Genomic DNA, 16773 nt, shown 5'->3' on the forward strand with positions numbered 1-16773 from the left:
TGTTCTGGGACTGGACACCTGCCAGGGTGTGACTGCGGGCAGCTCGTGGGTGTCCCTCAGTAAGGTGTCAGAACATGACCACGGGCTCTCCCCTCAACGAGCTTGAGGCGGTGACTGACAGCTGCCAGTCATCCTCAGAGTGGACGCAAGCGCGGCCAGTCGGAGAGGGAATGTGCAGCTCCCACATTTCCGTCAGCCAGGTCAGCTGGAGCCAGGCCAGAGCAAACAGCAGCCCTGTTAGAAAGAGCTTCGGGCTCCGCTTTCTGGGCGCTGAGCCAAACATCGGAGTGCTTCTGAGGGTAGAAATTTTCTCAGGCGCCTTCGGTTTCCATTTGACTCAGGGGAAATGAAAAACAGCCCCGAGTCTGTGCTGTGACAGGAGATCAAATAGCAGAGGGGCCATTTCAAACACAAACGGCCTTGGGCTCATTGCAACCCCCTCACGTCTTTTACCTGTTAGCGCACCCCGTGGCAGAGCTTTCCTTTCCTTACCCCTCGGTCCAGAAGAAAAGCAAGGGAGAAAGCAAGGGAGGGTGAAGAGAACCTTTTAGTCCCAGTGCCGGATTTGCACAGAGCACAAACCACGCCAAATAACTGGATGCTGATGGGCAGAGGGCAATGGCGTGAGGTGCAGCATGGCTAAGTGGTGGGCCCTGCGCTTTGGTCACAACAACCCCATGCAACACTACAGGTTTTGGGGCAGAGTGGCTGGAAAGCTGTGCAGAGGAAAAGGATCTGGGGGTGCTGGTCGATGCTTTCCTGAAAATGAGCCGGCAGTGTGCCCAGGTGGCCAAGAAGGCCAACGGCTTGCATCAGGAATAGTGAAGGCAGCAAGAGCGGGGAGGTGATGGTCCTCCTGTAGTCGGCTCTGGTGAGGCCGCACCTCAAGTACTGCATTCAGCTTTGGGCCCCTCACTACAAGAAGGACATCGAGGCCCCGAAATGTGTCCAAATAAAGGCTGCGTAGCTGGTGAAGGGTCTGGAACGCAAGTCTAATGAGGAGCGGCTCGGAGAACTGGGGTTGTTGAGTCTGGAGGCTCAGTGGAGACCTTATTGCCCTCTACAACTACCTGAACGGAAGTTATGGGAGCTGGGGATCGGCCTCTTCTTGCAGATAACCAGCGATAGGACCGGAGGGAATGGCCTCCAGTTGCACCAGGGGAGTTTGGGGATGTTCAGTGTAATAACGGGATCAGAAACCTCCTTCACAAAGCTCCAGGTGATTCAACATCTCTGAACACCACGAGAGCAGCAGCATGCCTGCTTGCAGTTTGACGCTGAAGGAGTCCAAATTGCAAGGCTGTTGGCCATTGCAGAAGCTTTCTGGCATGTCATTTTCAATGGCTGGAAATGCACAAAGAAGTTCCTCAGTTACAAATGTCATAAAAGGTACAAAAATCAGTGACATGCATTAGCTACATGATCTCTGTGAGCAGTGCAGGCATGGATGGAGGCTTCCAAAAAGTGCACGCACTCATCTTTTTTTTTTTTTTTTTTTTTTTTTCCAGATCCTGTGACACTACGACTGGTGGTGAATGGCTCGAGTTTCTGCACTGGGAGAGTCAAAGTGCTCCACAAGCAACTGTGGGGAACAGTGTGTGATGATGGCTGGGACATGGAGGATGCCGCAGTCGTGTGCCGGCAGCTGGGCTGTGGGGTGGTGGCCTCAGCCCCTGGCAGAGCTTGGTTTGGGCGAGGGCATAACGCCATCTGGATGGGTGACATGAACTGCACAGGGGGGGAAGACACCCTCTTGGAGTGCCTGGCCAGGCCATGGGGGGAACACAACTGTGACCATGGAGAAGATGCTGGTGTGGTGTGCTCAGGTAGGGTGTCCCTGTTGGTACGGAAAAGCCTTTGGGCATGCGGGTGTCGTCTCCTTGTTGAATTAGTGCTGCTCTAAGAGTGCATGCTTGCTGGTGGCTGAGGAGGCAGAGACAAACGGAAAATGAAGATGGAATTTCCTTCAACACAGGCTGAGTGTTGAACACTGCATTGCTGGTCTCAGCCATCTTTCCAGTGTTGATGCTGGTCTGTGGGGCTGTTCTGTGCCTGAAGAGGAGGCAAATGCGAAGCAGGGCTTTTAGTCCCCTTCCAGGTGAGCTCTGTCGTGGATGAAGAGGGAAATGAAGTCTCCAGAAGGGTATGGTTGGAAGTAGGCTTGCTAAAATGTTGATGTCAGCATACTTTGGGCAGATTTCTTTCCTGTGGCTCACACTGAAAGGGACTTCCTATTCTGGTTTGAGTCCTTCGGTTCCTTTCTCTTTTCTCTTTCTATCCACTGCTCCCCTTTCACATTAACATCATATTTCCAGCGGGGTTACTGATGCTCTTGGTGGTGGGACGGTCCTTCAAGTGGAGCACCTCCTCAAATGCTCCTCTTCTCTCCGTTGCCTGCTCCACTTGTTCATTAAGCAGGAGCTCTGAGCTCTGCTCTGTGGGCTCCCAGCTCCCCCTTGGGAAGGACGCTGGGGATATTTCATCTTTATCCAGCAGCTGAGAAAGGATCAGGAACTGTGCCTGTGCCTGAGTTTTTAAGGATGTCGTGGAGACTCCTGGAAACCAGGGTTGAGTGGTTGGAGACGCCTGTGTTGAACACCTGCATGTTTTCTTTGCAGAGATGAGGGATGGGGTTGGGTACGATGCTGCTAGTTTTACCAGCGCTGTCCTCTAGCTCTTTCACCTCAGGAAAAAGACAGGAGAGTGGGAAGGCACCAAGACTGACCAGCTCCAAAGGGTTGGGTTGGCCAGAGGCGTTCCCATGAGTGGTGTGTTGGAGTCCAAAAGAACATGCCCGTCTATCTCACTCATGGGAGGGTCACTCCTAGGCCCATGTGTGACCCAATCAAGGAGACATCTTTTCCAGGTTGCATCCTGTTTCTTTGCCAAATGCTGAAACCATGTGTTGAAAAGAATGCCATCTGTAGAAGAGATCATCCCATGCTGATCTCTTCCTTCTGCTGTGTTCCCAAACATTTCTGCGTGTTGTCCTTGGAGGTCTTCTGGTGCCCCTGAGAGCAGAGTGCTCTGACACAAGAAGGGCTTGGAAGGCGTGGAGATGGGAGCTAGCCACGCGGAGGGATGCTGGCTGGGGGTTTAGGCAGCACTGGTGATAAAAAGAAGTGCTGGGTTCTCCAGTGGCTACTGATGCAGCCCTTCTCACACAACCCAAAACAGCTGCTTGGAAGCATCAGAGAAAGCCTCAGCGTGGGGACTCAGACTGTGATGGCTACGGTGGCTGTGATAAGCTAAAAGCACGAACACCTGGAAGGCAGGGGGGGAGAGGAGGTGAGTAGGAACCAGAACGCCTGCTGAGTCGTAGGGGCTTAGAGGATGAAGGCTTGGAATGCCCAGAGATGACTGAATCTAGAAAACAGAAGATGACTTTTGTTACAGGTAGGAACGCACCCTATCGCAGGCACTTTGAGATGATGGATACGTTGGTCCTGCTGTCCGCTAATGAGCAGGATAATGGTCATTACCCTTGTGACCTAGTGACCCTAAAGAGGTCAGGGTGATGGAGAAGTCCCTCTCCAGAATGCAGGCAGCCTTTGCAGAATTAGCTTTTCTTTGTTCTTGTTCCTGAAGCTGCGGTTCTCACCCGCTTTGACACAGCGTTATCTTCTTCCTAGGAAGCACAGTTCCCTTCTCAGCATTTTCCTGGCATGGTTTAGAAGAGTTCAGCTGCAGGGTCCCCACCCATGGCTGGCCAGTGACCTCGTGCTGCTGCAGAGCTTCCAGTCCTTCATCTGCTCGGCAAAAGGATGATTCTGGAAATTTCCCTGTGTTGCTCCAGTTTGATGTGAGCTGGATACATGGCCAGGGTGGTTCAGCTGGCTCTTTGCAGGGGGTTGGGAAGTGAGATAGGGGAGCCCACCGGTGTGGTGGGCCTAGTAGCCCATCCACCACCCAGCAGCTCCTCGGGTTTTAAGTTTGAATCTACAATCAGCCCGTCATGCAATTTACATACTTTTGTTTAAAGGGTGAAGAAATGGGATCCAGGCACCTTAGTCAATGAGTCTAGAAACACCGGGGCAAGTAAGGGTACCTTGCGAAAAGAAACTCACACACATGCGTAGGTCCCCAAAATGTCTGAGCTTGGAGCGTGCAGTTTACACACGTGCACTTTATAGCCTGTCCCCAAAGTCTTTTTTAGTGTCATCTGCAAATGGGCCTTGGGGTAACCCCAGAACATGCCCTGCTGTCCCAGGATGCTGTCCCTTCTCTGTCACATTGCCTTCTCTGTGGGGCGATAAATGAGGGCATGACCCTTGCTAACAGACAGACATCGCTGTGGGAGTTTCATTTTTATGTCTCTTGAGTATCACTGCAGCAAGGATCCCACGGGAGGCAGCTTCTTCAGGAGGCTCAGGGGGGAGGTTCAGTGCGGGGGACAACAAAGGGTGAGCAGATGAAGGGGAGTTAGTGTCTGGGCAGGCTCAGAATGGGGAGAGTTTTTCTTCAAGACCTGCTCCCACATTCCCTGTCCTCTCTCGCTTAACCATTTCTGAAGCCATGCAATTGCCAGTATTGGGGCATTTGAACTAAAAAAAGTTAAAGCTGTGAGCTTCCTCTGTCCTTGTTGTGGCTGATGGACTTACTCCGGCTCGAACCGTTCCCTGAGATCTCTTCTTTACCTTTATTATTTACACCAGTTTTCGGTAGATTAATTCATTGTTGAAAGGGAGAATGAGAGAATTTGTGTGCTGCAGGTTAGCAAAAGACACCGAGATGCAAAAGCTGGGAGGTACAAGATGAGTCTGTGTTAAAAGCCTTGCAGCAGCCGGGGAGAGCTAACCCTGGAGATGCTGGCACATGCAGAGCTCAACCATATGGAAAGGCTCCACGTGCTCAAGTGCAGATGTCTGTGCTGGACTGCTGCTGGTGTCACTGGGAGTGTCAGCAGAGAAAAATGAACCACATGAGAAGTCCCTGACGGTTTCCCTCATCTCACGTTCCAGCCTCTCAGAAAACCATACACACTGCAGTCACGGGGTAATGCGTCTGAGATTGCTTGCTCTTGAATAATGAAGTGATTTCCTGCCATCTAGCTGTACATCAATGAAATGCAACAAAAAGGAGTTGATAGTACAATAAGTCTGGCCTTAATTATGGACAGACTTGTTTATTGGGTTTCTGTTAGGATGTGAAATTTATCAGCTGCAAATATTCACGGGCTGCGATGCAGCAATAGGAAGTGTGGGAAATGTGTGGCTCTGTGTCATGAACGAAAAACGTCTTGGCAGGGACAGCTCTGTTCCTTTGCCAGACAGGAGCTTTTCCAACAGACATGATGGATAAATGGGGCAAGAGACATCCTTTCACTTCCTTTCAGACAAGCTGCTGCACCTTGTATGTTTTAGTCAGGCTAAATTGAGGAGGAAGGGGGAAGGATGGGGTGGGTTATTATACTATTTGCTGAAAGTCTGAAGTGTAAGCACAGGGAAAGGCTCATGGTGCTGTGCCAAAGCATCCCACGGTTCAGCGATCAGTCAGTAAATTCTCTGAATTCACTTAAAGTGAGGGTCAGAATCAATGCAATGGGGCACCCATAACCTGGGCATGTTTATAACTGAACCTCAGCAGTTCATCTATGATTTCTGGAACACCCTTATTCTCTATATGATGCTCCCAGAATGCAGACCGTATTTTATGTGTCTCTTAGTGTGAGGGGTCAGGTTTTATCAACACAATTTCTGATAGTGGCCTTGGGGACAGACAGACTTCAGCTGGAGCAATCTCTTCAACGTATGTAGAGGACCTGCCCCTCAGAATTCCTTATTTTGGCAGGGGAAAGGAGACTTGTCCTCCATAAGCACTGTGGGATTTGTCAGGATGGGGTTTACCTTTGGATATCTATACGGTGAGGCAGATCTTACCTTCAGCCCTGAAGAAAGAGATCTGGAGGTGCTGGTCAACAACAAGTTGAACGTAAGCCAGCAGGGTGCCTGGCAGCCAAGAGGGCAAACATCATTTTGGGATGCTTTTAACACAGCATAGCCAGCTGGTAAAAAGGAAAAAAAAAAAAAAAGGTGATTCTCCTATATTTAGCATAACTGCAGCCTCACTTTGAATATTGTGTGCAGTTTTGGTCTCCACATCGAAAGGATGTGAAGACTGTGTCCAGAGGAGGGCAGCAAAGCTGGTAAAAAGGCTGGATGGCATGTCCTGTGAGGAGAGGCTGAGGACACTTTTTTTTGAGAAAATTCTGTTCTATTCGATTCTAATTCTACTTTACTCTACTCTAATTCTACTCTACCCCGCCCCATCCCATCCTATCCCATCCTATCCTATCCTCTGTTTTTTCTGAGGGTCTCAGTGAGAAATGAACTCTCCTAGGACACACTTCTCCCCACCTTAGTGTCCAGGGCTCCAGGCGAACCACCCACTTTTCCCCCAGATAGCTTCAATGGGGACCTCAGGGTATGAGCCTAAATGAAGCTCCGGCTTCAAAGACATTCAAATTAGGGGAAATGATTCCCACTCCCTTTCAACGGACCAACATATGTGCTTATCCGGGACAATGCTGGTTGTTTTTTGGAATTCCCTGAACAGCAGGAAGGTTTGGCTTTTCCCAAGGCTTCAAACCTCCACAAGTGAGAGTTGCAAAGCCTCCTGCTGCAGGACGAGAGCTGGCTGGAGGGTCAGGGAGGTGGGGATGAACGGGGGAGTCTCTGAGCAGGTAATGCTGCGGCGGAGAGGCCACTTAAACCACTTCGAACTGGAGGGCTCGATCCCGGGGACAGCAGGGAGGAGGGATCAGTGCGGGAGGAGGGATGAGCACGGGACAAACACAGGTCAGAGGAGGGGACTGACCATAACCTCTCTGGCAGTGGCATCGTCCAGCTCAGCTTGCAGCTCTCACGAGGAAGATAACCTGCCCTAAAACTACCGGCATGGGGTGCTCAGGACATTTTCTGCCCCTGCAGATCACCCTGGCTGGTTATGCTGGAGCAGGGCTCCTCATCTGCTTGGCATGCCTCTGCGGTGAGTAGCTCATGCACGGGGGGGGAAGGTGCATTGCAGTAGACCACGTGCATGGGACAAGAGAGGTCTGCGATATGTAGGAATCGGGGGGTCTGGGTTTGCAGACTGGCAGGGCAAAGACTCCTTTGACCTGCCAGGCTTTAAAAGGAAGGGAAAATGGCAGATGGGGAAGGAGACCTTATTGGCTGGGTAATTATTTTGGCCTCTGTGCTGTTGCCCTCGTGCAGAGCGGTTGGGAAATGTTTGGAGCCTTACCAGCCTGTGACAGTTAGGACCAGAAATTGCATATTTGTGTTGGCCGCTTCTTCAGGGCCAGCCTGTATGTTTACAAAGATGGGGCCCAAAGTCCTCTTTCCTCCAGAGCAAACAGGAACAGGCACTTCTACTACTCTCCACCCCACAGAAAGGAGGTGAGTGGTTGTGCTGCAGGTTCTCTAGCAGGTGGGATGCCGAGTTGCTGTTATTTTTTCCTGCTTCTGCCTACTTCATGTTCCTTTTTTTTTCCAAATAACATCCCTTGGCTTTCCAGTCCACCAAAATTCATTATTTCTGTGCACAAAAGGAGAGCTCGCTCTTGCACATGATGGGCAAAAAAAAATGATGATCTGTTGTCAGCTCCATATCACGAAATATATACAAATATAATTAAAATGCAAGGCTGCACACAGACAGCTCCCTTTGCTGTTTAAGCACCGAAACACAGAATGGTTGATGTTGGAAGGGACCTCGTTTGGTCCAGCTCCTCTGCTCCAGCAGGGACACCCAGAGCAGGGTGCCCAGGACCATGTCCAGGTGGCTTTTGAAGATCTCCCAGCAGAGAGACTCCACGACCTCTGGACAGCCTGTGCCTGGGCTCCATCACCTGCACACCACAGATGTTTCCTGATGTTTAGACAGAACCACTTGTCTTCCGGTTTGTGCCCGTTGCCTCTTGTCCTGGCACGGGGCACCCCTGAAAAGAGCCCGGCTCCATCCTCTTTGCACCCTTCCTTCAGGGATTTATGGGCATGGATAAGATCCCCTCTGGGCCTTCTCTTCTCCAGGCTCTCGGCCTCTCCTCGTAGGAGAGGTGCTCCCTTGATCACCTTGGTGGCCCTCCGTTGGACTCTCCCCAGCATGTCCATGTCTGTCTTGGACTGGGGGCCCAGCACTGGACCCAGCACTCGAGGTGCAGCCTCCCCAGTGCTGAGCAGAGGGGAAGGATCACCTCTCTTGACCTGCTGGTGATGCTTTGCCTAATGCAACAGCCAGCTGACAGGCAATCCCTACGTCCAGAGTTTTCAGTCCAGACTGTAGTGTGGTCTTTTTTTTTGTTCCTGAATTTGTTTGGGAATATCCAGTAAAAATATCCAAAGTCCCTTTGAAGATTAATGTCTTTTATTAGGAAGATGGGATTTGCAGAGCATTTTTTTCTCCTAGATTTGGATTTTTTGGGGTTTGCCTACCAAACGAGAAGCATGTCGGTGGTGCACATAAACCACAGCTATTTGCAAAGGTCATGTGAAGCTAGCAGAGGTAGCGTAGGCTTTCTCAGCTCTTCTGCATAGGACTGTTTCTACATCCCATGCAGAACCAGTTGCATCCCAGAGGGTTCCCCTCCGCTTACTGGATGGACCGCACCGCTGCGCTGGCCGAGTTGAGGTGTACTACGGCAACAGGTGGGGCACGGTGTGCGATGACCACTGGGACCTGAACGATGCCAACGTGGTGTGCCGTCAGCTGCACTGTGGCATCGCCTTGTCCACCAGCAGACCTGGCCAGTTCAGGGCAGGGTCTGGCCCCATCTGGCTGGACGATGTCAACTGCACGGGGACGGAGGTGGCGCTTTCCTACTGCAGAGCGAATGACTGGGGGAAGAACAATTGCCACCACGGTGAAGATGCTGGAGTGGTTTGTGCAGGTAACGCCCTGAAGAAATTACGGGATGGGAGGACATGGTGAGACGTTTTGTGGTTTATCGCATACAGCACAAGGGCTTGCAGGTTTGGAAACCAGTTTTGGAAACATTATCAGCTGAAGAAATCAGTGTTAATTACACCTTGCAACGGTCCTGAGATGATGAATCTCCTCTGGGGGATGTGTAGGGGCCTCTTGCACATCCCACCTCTCCAAGACCCTTGTTTTGGCTGAATTTCTGGGGGAAGTGGGCACAGATAGAGATACAGCCACCCATTCTGTTTTGCAGACAGGATCCATGAAACGCATCCCTAGGCAGGGGAAAGGGGCCAGAAGGAGACATCAACTCCTCCTTGCCGCCACCAGTATAATGGGTACCAGATCGTTTCCATGCTTTTGCCTCTGGCAATCTGAAATCAGCTTGGGGTGCTGGAGAATGTCCAAAGAAGAGCAACAAAGCTGGTGAAGGGTCTAGAGAGCAAGTATTATGAGGAGCAGCTGAGGGAGCTGGGGTTGTTGAGCTTGGAGAAAAGGAGGCTCAGGGGACACCTTACCTTTCCACAACTACCTCAAAGGAGGTTGTGGTGGGGTGGGAGTCAGTCTCTTCTTCCAAGCAACAAGCAATAGGACAAGTGGAAATAGCCTCAAGTTGCACCACGGGAAGTATAGATTTTCTAATAAGAAAAAAAAATATTTTTATTAGGAAAAAAAAAAAACAACAACAACACTAAAAGGGTTGTGAGGCATTGGAATAGCCTGTCCAGGGAAGTGGTTGTCACTATCCCTGGAGGTATTCAAAAAATGTGTAAATGTGGTGGGACCTGGTTTAGTGGTAGACTTGGCAGTGCTAGGTTAACGGTTGGACTCGATGATCTTAGAGGTCTTTTCCAACCTGAATCATTTTGTGATTCTATGATTCTGTGTTCAGATGGAACCTGCTGAGTTCCAGTTTGTGTCCATTGCTTCTTTTCTCAGTCCAGAGGTAGCTGCATGTTAGCGATTACTGGGTGCAGACAGCAAATGTGGTAGAGTGCAGAATGGTCATGCTGTATCTTGCAGTGCCCCAAGGAGGGGCAGGAGAGGTTTAGGTTGGATATTAGGAAAAACTTCTTTACTGAAAGGGTTGTTAGGCATTGGAATGGGCTGCCCAGGGAAGTGGTTGAGTCACCATCCCTGAAGGTCTTTAGAAGACGTTTAGATGTAGAGCTTAGTGATACGGTTTAGTGGAGGGCCTGTTGGTGTTAGGTCAGAGGTTGGACTCGGTGATTTTGGAGGTCTTTTCCAACCTAGATGATTCTGTGATTCTGAGAAACGAGGGACAAGGGGGTTTTCAAGATACATCTCCTGTGCTTCTCCTAGAGTCAGCCAGCCACCACCAGGACTCCAGCGCTGGTTCTGCAGAGCTGCGCCTGGTGAACGGCCCGAACCGCTGTGCCGGGAGAGTGGAGCTGCTGTATGATCATGAGTGGGGAACCGTGTGCGATGATGACTGGAGCTTCACAGATGCCAAAGTCGTGTGTCGGCAGCTGGGCTGTGGGACGGCGGTCTCAGCTTATAGCTCAGCATACTTTGGCCAGGGAACAGGCCCCATTTGGCTAGACAACGTTCAGTGCAGTGGGACAGAAGCTGCTCTGTCTGAATGCCAGGCCAGGCCATGGGGAGTCAATAACTGTGACCACGGAGAAGATGCTGGAGTTGTGTGTGCAGGTAACCACTGATAGATAATACCAGGCTTGGTACCAGGAGAAGAAGTTCAGTGGAGGATGCCTTGCTCCACGGACTAATACCACTTTGACAGCTGTAGCCAAGGGTGAAAGGGTGACCTCGTCCCCTCTCTTTCCTTCTGTAATGCACTCCTTAGAATACCGGTTGTCTTCTGCAAAGTAAGGAGCAGCAGTGATGATGAGGGGTAGGTAGGTAGCACACAAAAAGCATGCTAGCGTGGGCAACAAAAGTGTGCACCAAGGACAGAGGGAGAGCACAGGACTGGGTGGCAGAGTTGCTCCCCAGCAGGTTCCCAAGCCACTGCGCTATAGGGACCAGCAGCTTACAACCTCATGGGCAAAAGTGAGGAGTCCTGGGGCCTTTTTGAAGAAAGGAAAGTAGCAAGGGAGTCTTCAGGAAGCTTTGGAGGTTGCTGGAGTCACCAAGCCAATACTATGGGTTCCCGGACCCATTAAAACCAGATTGCAGCAGCTTATGGGGGCGGTTTGCTTGTACACACATTGAACATTTATGGGCTTTGAGGTCACACAGTTGGTTCATCTAGATACCTCAGCAGATTTGCATGGACATGAGAACCCTCCTGAGCAAAACACCGGGGCGTACCACCTCGGGAAGGTGCTGAGGGCACGGGTGGCACGCAGACGTGCTTGTAGATCAGGTCTGATGCTCCTTTTCTCTCTCACCCCTGTGCCACCAGAAGGCACGGCTGTCAATATGCCGGCTCAGCTGCGCCTGCAGAACGGCCCCAGCCGCTGCGCAGGAAGAGTGGAGGTGCTCCACGACCACCAGTGGGGGACGGTGTGTGATGACGGCTGGAGCCTCAGCGAGGCCACAGTGGTGTGCCGACAGCTGAGTTGCGGGACGGCGGTCTCAGCTCCGGTTCTGGCTCACTTTGGGCCAGGGTCTGGCCGTGTCTGGCTGGATAACGTGAACTGCACCGGGGCTGAAGCCGCCCTCTCTGAGTGCCACGCCAGGCCTTGGGGATCCAACGACTGTGACCATGGGGAGGATGCTGGTGTGGTGTGCTCAGGTGAGCCGCGTTCATAGGTACTGTGCAGTTCGGGTGCAACCTGATCATGTCCTCAAAAGCCAGAAATGGGGGCCTTTTCCACACCCTGTTGAAAAAAAAAAATAATAAAAAAATAATCAGAGAACGGTGTGAATGCCACACCGGGTGATGCTATTCCCTGTGCAAGACCTTAGGAAGGTTTTGTGTGGAAAGAAGCACAGCTAGAGAGCCACTCTCCTACCCCTTTCTGATAGCTCTAGCTGCATAAACTCATCTCTCAGTGCCTCCTACCACTTTTTATAGTGACTATTGTTCCCAGTACCCTTTGTTGGGCACTGAATCCCAAGCTCTGTAGCTGTGGTCCCTTTTTTTCCGAGCTGAGAATCTTTGTCAATGTAGCACATTTCCCAGACCTCTTGAAAGGATGTTCTAGTATTTCCATGGCTTAATACATTTCAAAGCCCGTCTGGAGCTGACGGTCAGGTATGAATGTGCACCTTGCTCCCTCCTCAGACATGGACACGTCGAGGCACCGTCTGCTGCGGCTGGTGAATGGATCGAACAGCTGCATTGGGAGAGTTGAGGTTCTTCACGACCAGAAGTGGGGGACCGTGTGTGATGACACGTGGGACATAAACGACGCTGCAGTTGTGTGCAGGGAGCTGGGCTGCGGGACGGCAATGTCAGCACCAGGCTCAGCTCATTTTGGGCAAGGGTCGGACCCCATCTGGCTGGACAATGTGCACTGCGTGGGGACAGAGTCCACCTTTGCGGAGTGTCGGCTGAAAAGCTGGGGAGAGCACAACTGCGGCCACAGTGAGGATGCCGGTGTGGTGTGCTCAGGTAAATCCACAGGGACCAGGCTGGGCCATCCAGGACAGGCTGAGTTAATTCCTGCCCACTCGATGTGGGGTTGGATGCCAAAGATGCCCTGCCCGAGACCTCACCCCCTCTGCTCTCCGCCGCAGGCACCAACCCCTTGCAGCTGCGGGTTAAGGATGGTCCGGGTCCCTGCTCAGGGCGCGTGGAGGTGCTGTACAACGCCACCTGGTACGGCGTCTGCGACAGCGACTGGAGCTTGCTGGAGGCGCAGGTGGTCTGCAAGCAGCTGGGCTGCGGACCGGCACAGTCTGCGCCCATCGGAGGCCAGTTCAGCCCAGAGCGTGGCCACACCTTGCTGGAAGGGCTTAGCTGCCGGGGCTCAGAGACTCTGCTCCTGGAGTGCCAGCAGAGAAATATGGGTCCGGGGCAGTGCAAGCACGGCTTTGCAGCTGGGGTGGTGTGTACGGAGATGGAAGGTGAGTGCCAGGATCCTCTGTTGTCCTACTGCAGACGGCACCGCTCTGCCTGCACCGGTGGCCAACCTGGTGTCTAGGACAGGCAGAGCCATGTAGCCACTGCAGTGAAAACACACCGTGGGGTAACGCTCCTGTCTCTGTGCCAGCCTTAGCAGAAGTGCTGCCAGAAACCTCCCTGACAGAAACCATTAGACGGGCAGGACGGAGGCACCCGGAGGAAAAAAGCTGTAGGCGATGGAGTGGGATTAATTAGGAGAAGGTGTGGATATCATGCTCCTTCAGAAAGTCTCCCTCTGTGGGCAAGGAGAGACAACTCCTAGTGCACAGGGATTTCTGTCAAGGCGCAGCCTCTTGTAGCTAACCTAGTTCTGCCGTGCCTTGCTGTCTCCCACGTGGCACAGGTGTTTGGGGATGCCAAGGGTTCCCCTCGTGGATATGTTCTCTTGGCACTAATCCAAGTTGGGGGGGGTGGTCCTTGCACCTTGCATCCTACAAAAGTGGAGGGCAAGACAAGAGGGGTAAGCCCCAGCCCCATGGAGTGCTGTGATGGAAGATGCTGAGAGTCCCCCCAAAAACGTGCAGCAGAAAGGAAGGGTGAGCAGGAACCCTGAGGGATGGCGCAGGTCTGACCATCCAACCAAACTGCTCTGAGCTTAACTCTTTCCACAGATCTCACCCAGGCCTGCTCCGTGCTGTCGGGTCTGGTTGGCGTGGGGGCAACTCTCTGTGGGATCCTGCTGGTCCTGTACCTGGTGAGGTGTGGAAGACAGGCTGGGCGCTCCCAGGGTAAGAGCAGGACCTCTGTGCGTGGTACACCTGGTGTCCCTGCAGGGCTCACGGTGCTTTTGGCCTCACTTCTTGGGTTGGGGCTGGGGTTTGTGCATTGTTGGTCTGCGCATCGCTTCTTGGGCTGGGGTTTGTGCCCTCTGTGCGTCACCCTGCTCCTTTGTTTTGCAGACAAATCACATGTAAAGAAGGTGGAGGATGCCAGGACATCGTCTGAGGCTTAGGTGGCCACACTCCTGGTGATGAAGGCAAGGCTTCCCAGGACCCCAGAAGGCAGCAAAGACACTGTTTCGTGGAGCCAGAGCAGAGCAGCCCTGCGAGGATCAGCAGAGACGATCTCCTCTGGCAGAGCAGAAAGTCCTGTCTTGTGTGCCCAACAGCCCCTGGCCCACTGCACTGAGCTTCTGGGGGGGTCCCACTTGCCCCCATGGTCCCACACAGCATCATAAATCCCTTGGTCTCCAAGCCAGGTCTTCTCAGAGTGATAACCCCTACCTGGTCCTCCAGGTAGGCTTCAGCATCCCAGCTCCATCTGCTTGCACAGATGCCTCATTCCCACCACTGCAATCCTGTGCCTTCACCCAACACTCACCCCTTGCCATCACCCCAACAGTCATCATACTTTTTCCTCTAATCTCCCATGGAAATGACTTCACGATCCAAGAATAAGAGAGCAGGATGCTCTCCTGCACTGTACATAGCTAACTTTGCAAAAATAGCAATGCACTTCAGAGTCTGTCCAGGATGGGCTGGGAAGTACCTCGTCCATTGTATTTATTCAATATAGTTTTGAATACCAGTAAAGAATCCTGAAACCTGAAAGAACAAGAACGAAATATTGTGTGCATGTTCAGGGTTACGTAGTGACTTGGCCTGAAGTTTAGGCAAAGTGTATGTGATGAAAGAACGGGTTCTTTGGCTGTAGAGGGACGATCGGGTCACATATTGGAGACTGAAGATTGCTATCTCTGGGTGAGATATGGTCTCACTCTGGGTGGGATATGTGTTAAACACAGCTGCCAGCCAGGTTAAACCACACCACCTACCACCTCTCATTCCCTTCCAGCCAGCAGTTGAAGCCGTCATCAGTTTGCATCTTGCTACCTGTCCTAAGCCTCAGCCATGCAGTCCCTGGCCCCTTCTGTCAATGCGTGGTTGCAAGGCCGTCTTCTGGTCCTCCCTGGACATCCTAGGACTTTGGGATTCCTTATCCTCCTGCTGGCACTCGAATCTTGTAATTTTCCTTCTGGCTGCCCCAGCAGACCCAGTTCTCCAGTTTTGCTTGTCCCAGAGTTTACACCAAAGACTCAGCACGCCTGAGCTCTTCTAGCTCTGTGTGTCTGCACACGAGTGCCTCAGAACAGGGGAAAACGGGAACTTGGACCCAATTGTCTGGGGTGTTTTCACTGCCTCGGGAAAGGAGGAAAAGACTGGAGCCTGAGTATCAGAAAGTACCAACTGTCTGCATTGTTGTGTGTGTGTTTAATCACGGTTTGGAGAAGGCCTTTACAACTGAAAAAGATCTAAGTTTGGGCTGTGGACTACTCTGCAGAGACACTGCAATATCTCAGGAAGGGGTTTCAGCCTTCCCAAGGGGGCACAGCACACAAATGCAAAAGGAACAGAACAGACATAGGAGCGTGACGCATTTCCAGAGCACCTATTTGTACAAACTACTGAAAACTAACAGCAGAAGCACCCCTGCTCACAGCTGCATTGGCCAGGTCAGGCTTTGACAGTTCATAGCATTTCTGTGATGGTGTCGGGAATTTCTTTGTTGCTGGCCTCTTTGTTTACAAAAGAGAGGCACAAAGTCCTTGGGCTCACTGAGCCTGAGGACAAATGAAAACACCTTTCCCAACTGCTCTACTTTTTATTAGCTTTGAATCATTTCCAGCTGATTTTTTCACCCACTCATTCTTGTACCGGTATTTCACTGTTTTTTAATACACATCTTTTTTCCTTTTGGTCTGCAGCCCCAGCTCTGCTCACTCTCAGCATTCCTCTGCAGTTTGGACTTCTTTTCTCTTCCTATAGGTAGTGATCCACTCTTTACTACCCCTCTTGGGTTTTGCCAAGCTGAAGAGTTCAGTTCAGCCCAAGACCACCTTGGCCATGCTAGGTCCTCCTCCCATAACACGCTCCGGTTTCATTTCTTATTTTTGCACAGACATGCACTTCTAGGGCCATATCCTTTCTCATCCCTATCTTCAGTGCACCACTTAGTCTTAACATTCCCATTCGGAGCAAAAAGTGATATTTATCTAATGACTTTGCAAATTCGTTTTTCCAGTGCCGTGCTTACTCTGGCTTCAGGCCCTCTTCTTGCAAAACGTCAACATGCCACAAGGATGTGCACTCTGCAAGGGATGAGAGAGAGGGGACAGCAAATCCTGCAGCTCACCTTCTTCCTCTGTTGAGCGAGAAAATAATGTTGTCCGTTTTCCCTCCACCCATGAATGGCCTGAGCTGCTCTGCACTACCCATCCAAATGGTTTACCCATGCCCCGTTGCTTATTCTAGTGGAAACCCACACTGGGTTGGGGGAAAGTTCTGGAGCACAGACTCTGCAAGTTTTCTTCATGCATATGAGGAATTTTCTTTCCCTCTCTCCTGGCTGGAGAGGGGTTTCCTGGCCAGCTCAGCATCATGTTAGCTCCAGCCTCCACAATAGAGGCATTCCCAACATTTAGTAGCATATTCACTTGTAGAAGGTGGTCCCTTACACCTGAAGCCCCAATCAGATACTTTTTAACAAAGCTAAAGTAGCTAATTTTCCCCAATTCTGTGCAAAAAAAAGCTGGATTTATGTTGTCAGAGGAAGGTTTCCCGCGCTATCCGCAGGACACTGCTGGACAGCCGAGGTGCCTTTGGGGCTGTCACGTAGAACACGGGGCCTGGGTGCAGAGGCAGTTTTGTTTGCTCTGCCTTTTCCTGGAACAGCTCTCCATTTCACAACCTGGTGACAGGATCAGACGGCGGCACGGAGCAGAGGGTCACCTTCTGGCATGGATTCACACAAAGCCCAAGCCGATGCCCTGTGGCCTAGGGGCAGAGGAAGAGGAGGGCTAG

The 16773-nt window shown here is 51.7% G+C and overlaps 1 protein-coding gene and 1 long non-coding RNA gene across 6 annotated transcripts in view; one reads left to right on the forward strand and one right to left on the reverse strand.

Annotated features, from left to right (window-relative positions):
• Positions 1-14010, forward strand: LOC136789314 (deleted in malignant brain tumors 1 protein-like). Of its 4 annotated transcripts, XM_066989342.1 has the most exons (9): positions 436-1389; positions 1509-1826; positions 8558-8887; positions 10243-10590; positions 11306-11638; positions 12131-12460; positions 12586-12915; positions 13585-13701; positions 13873-14010. In XM_066989342.1, exons 1-9 carry the CDS (start codon positions 1257-1259, stop codon positions 13923-13925), a joined length of 2292 nt encoding a protein of 763 aa, XP_066845443.1. In that variant the 5' UTR covers positions 436-1256; the 3' UTR covers positions 13926-14010. The 4 variants fall into 4 exon arrangements, with proteins under 4 accessions (XP_066845442.1, XP_066845443.1, XP_066845444.1 ...); XM_066989341.1 differs by having other exon boundaries at positions 1-1389; positions 13585-13925; XM_066989343.1 differs by lacking the exon at positions 436-1389 and adding an exon at positions 6834-6987 and having other exon boundaries at positions 1660-1826; positions 13585-13925.
• LOC136789351 (uncharacterized) overlaps positions 11587-16773 on the reverse strand; it is a 19482-nt gene continuing 14295 nt past the window's right edge. Inside the window, exon 3 of one of the 2 annotated variants that reach the window (XR_010828158.1) lies at positions 11587-11723. This is a non-coding gene — a long non-coding RNA (uncharacterized lncRNA). Of the gene's footprint in view, positions 11724-16609; positions 16747-16773 lie in introns of those variants that run through there. The other variant, XR_010828159.1, reaches the window with a different exon arrangement.

The sequence above is a fragment of the Anser cygnoides genome, unplaced genomic scaffold, assembly GCF_040182565.1.
Source record: "Anser cygnoides isolate HZ-2024a breed goose unplaced genomic scaffold, Taihu_goose_T2T_genome scaffold_44_1, whole genome shotgun sequence".
Taxonomy (NCBI): domain Eukaryota; kingdom Metazoa; phylum Chordata; class Aves; order Anseriformes; family Anatidae; genus Anser; species Anser cygnoides.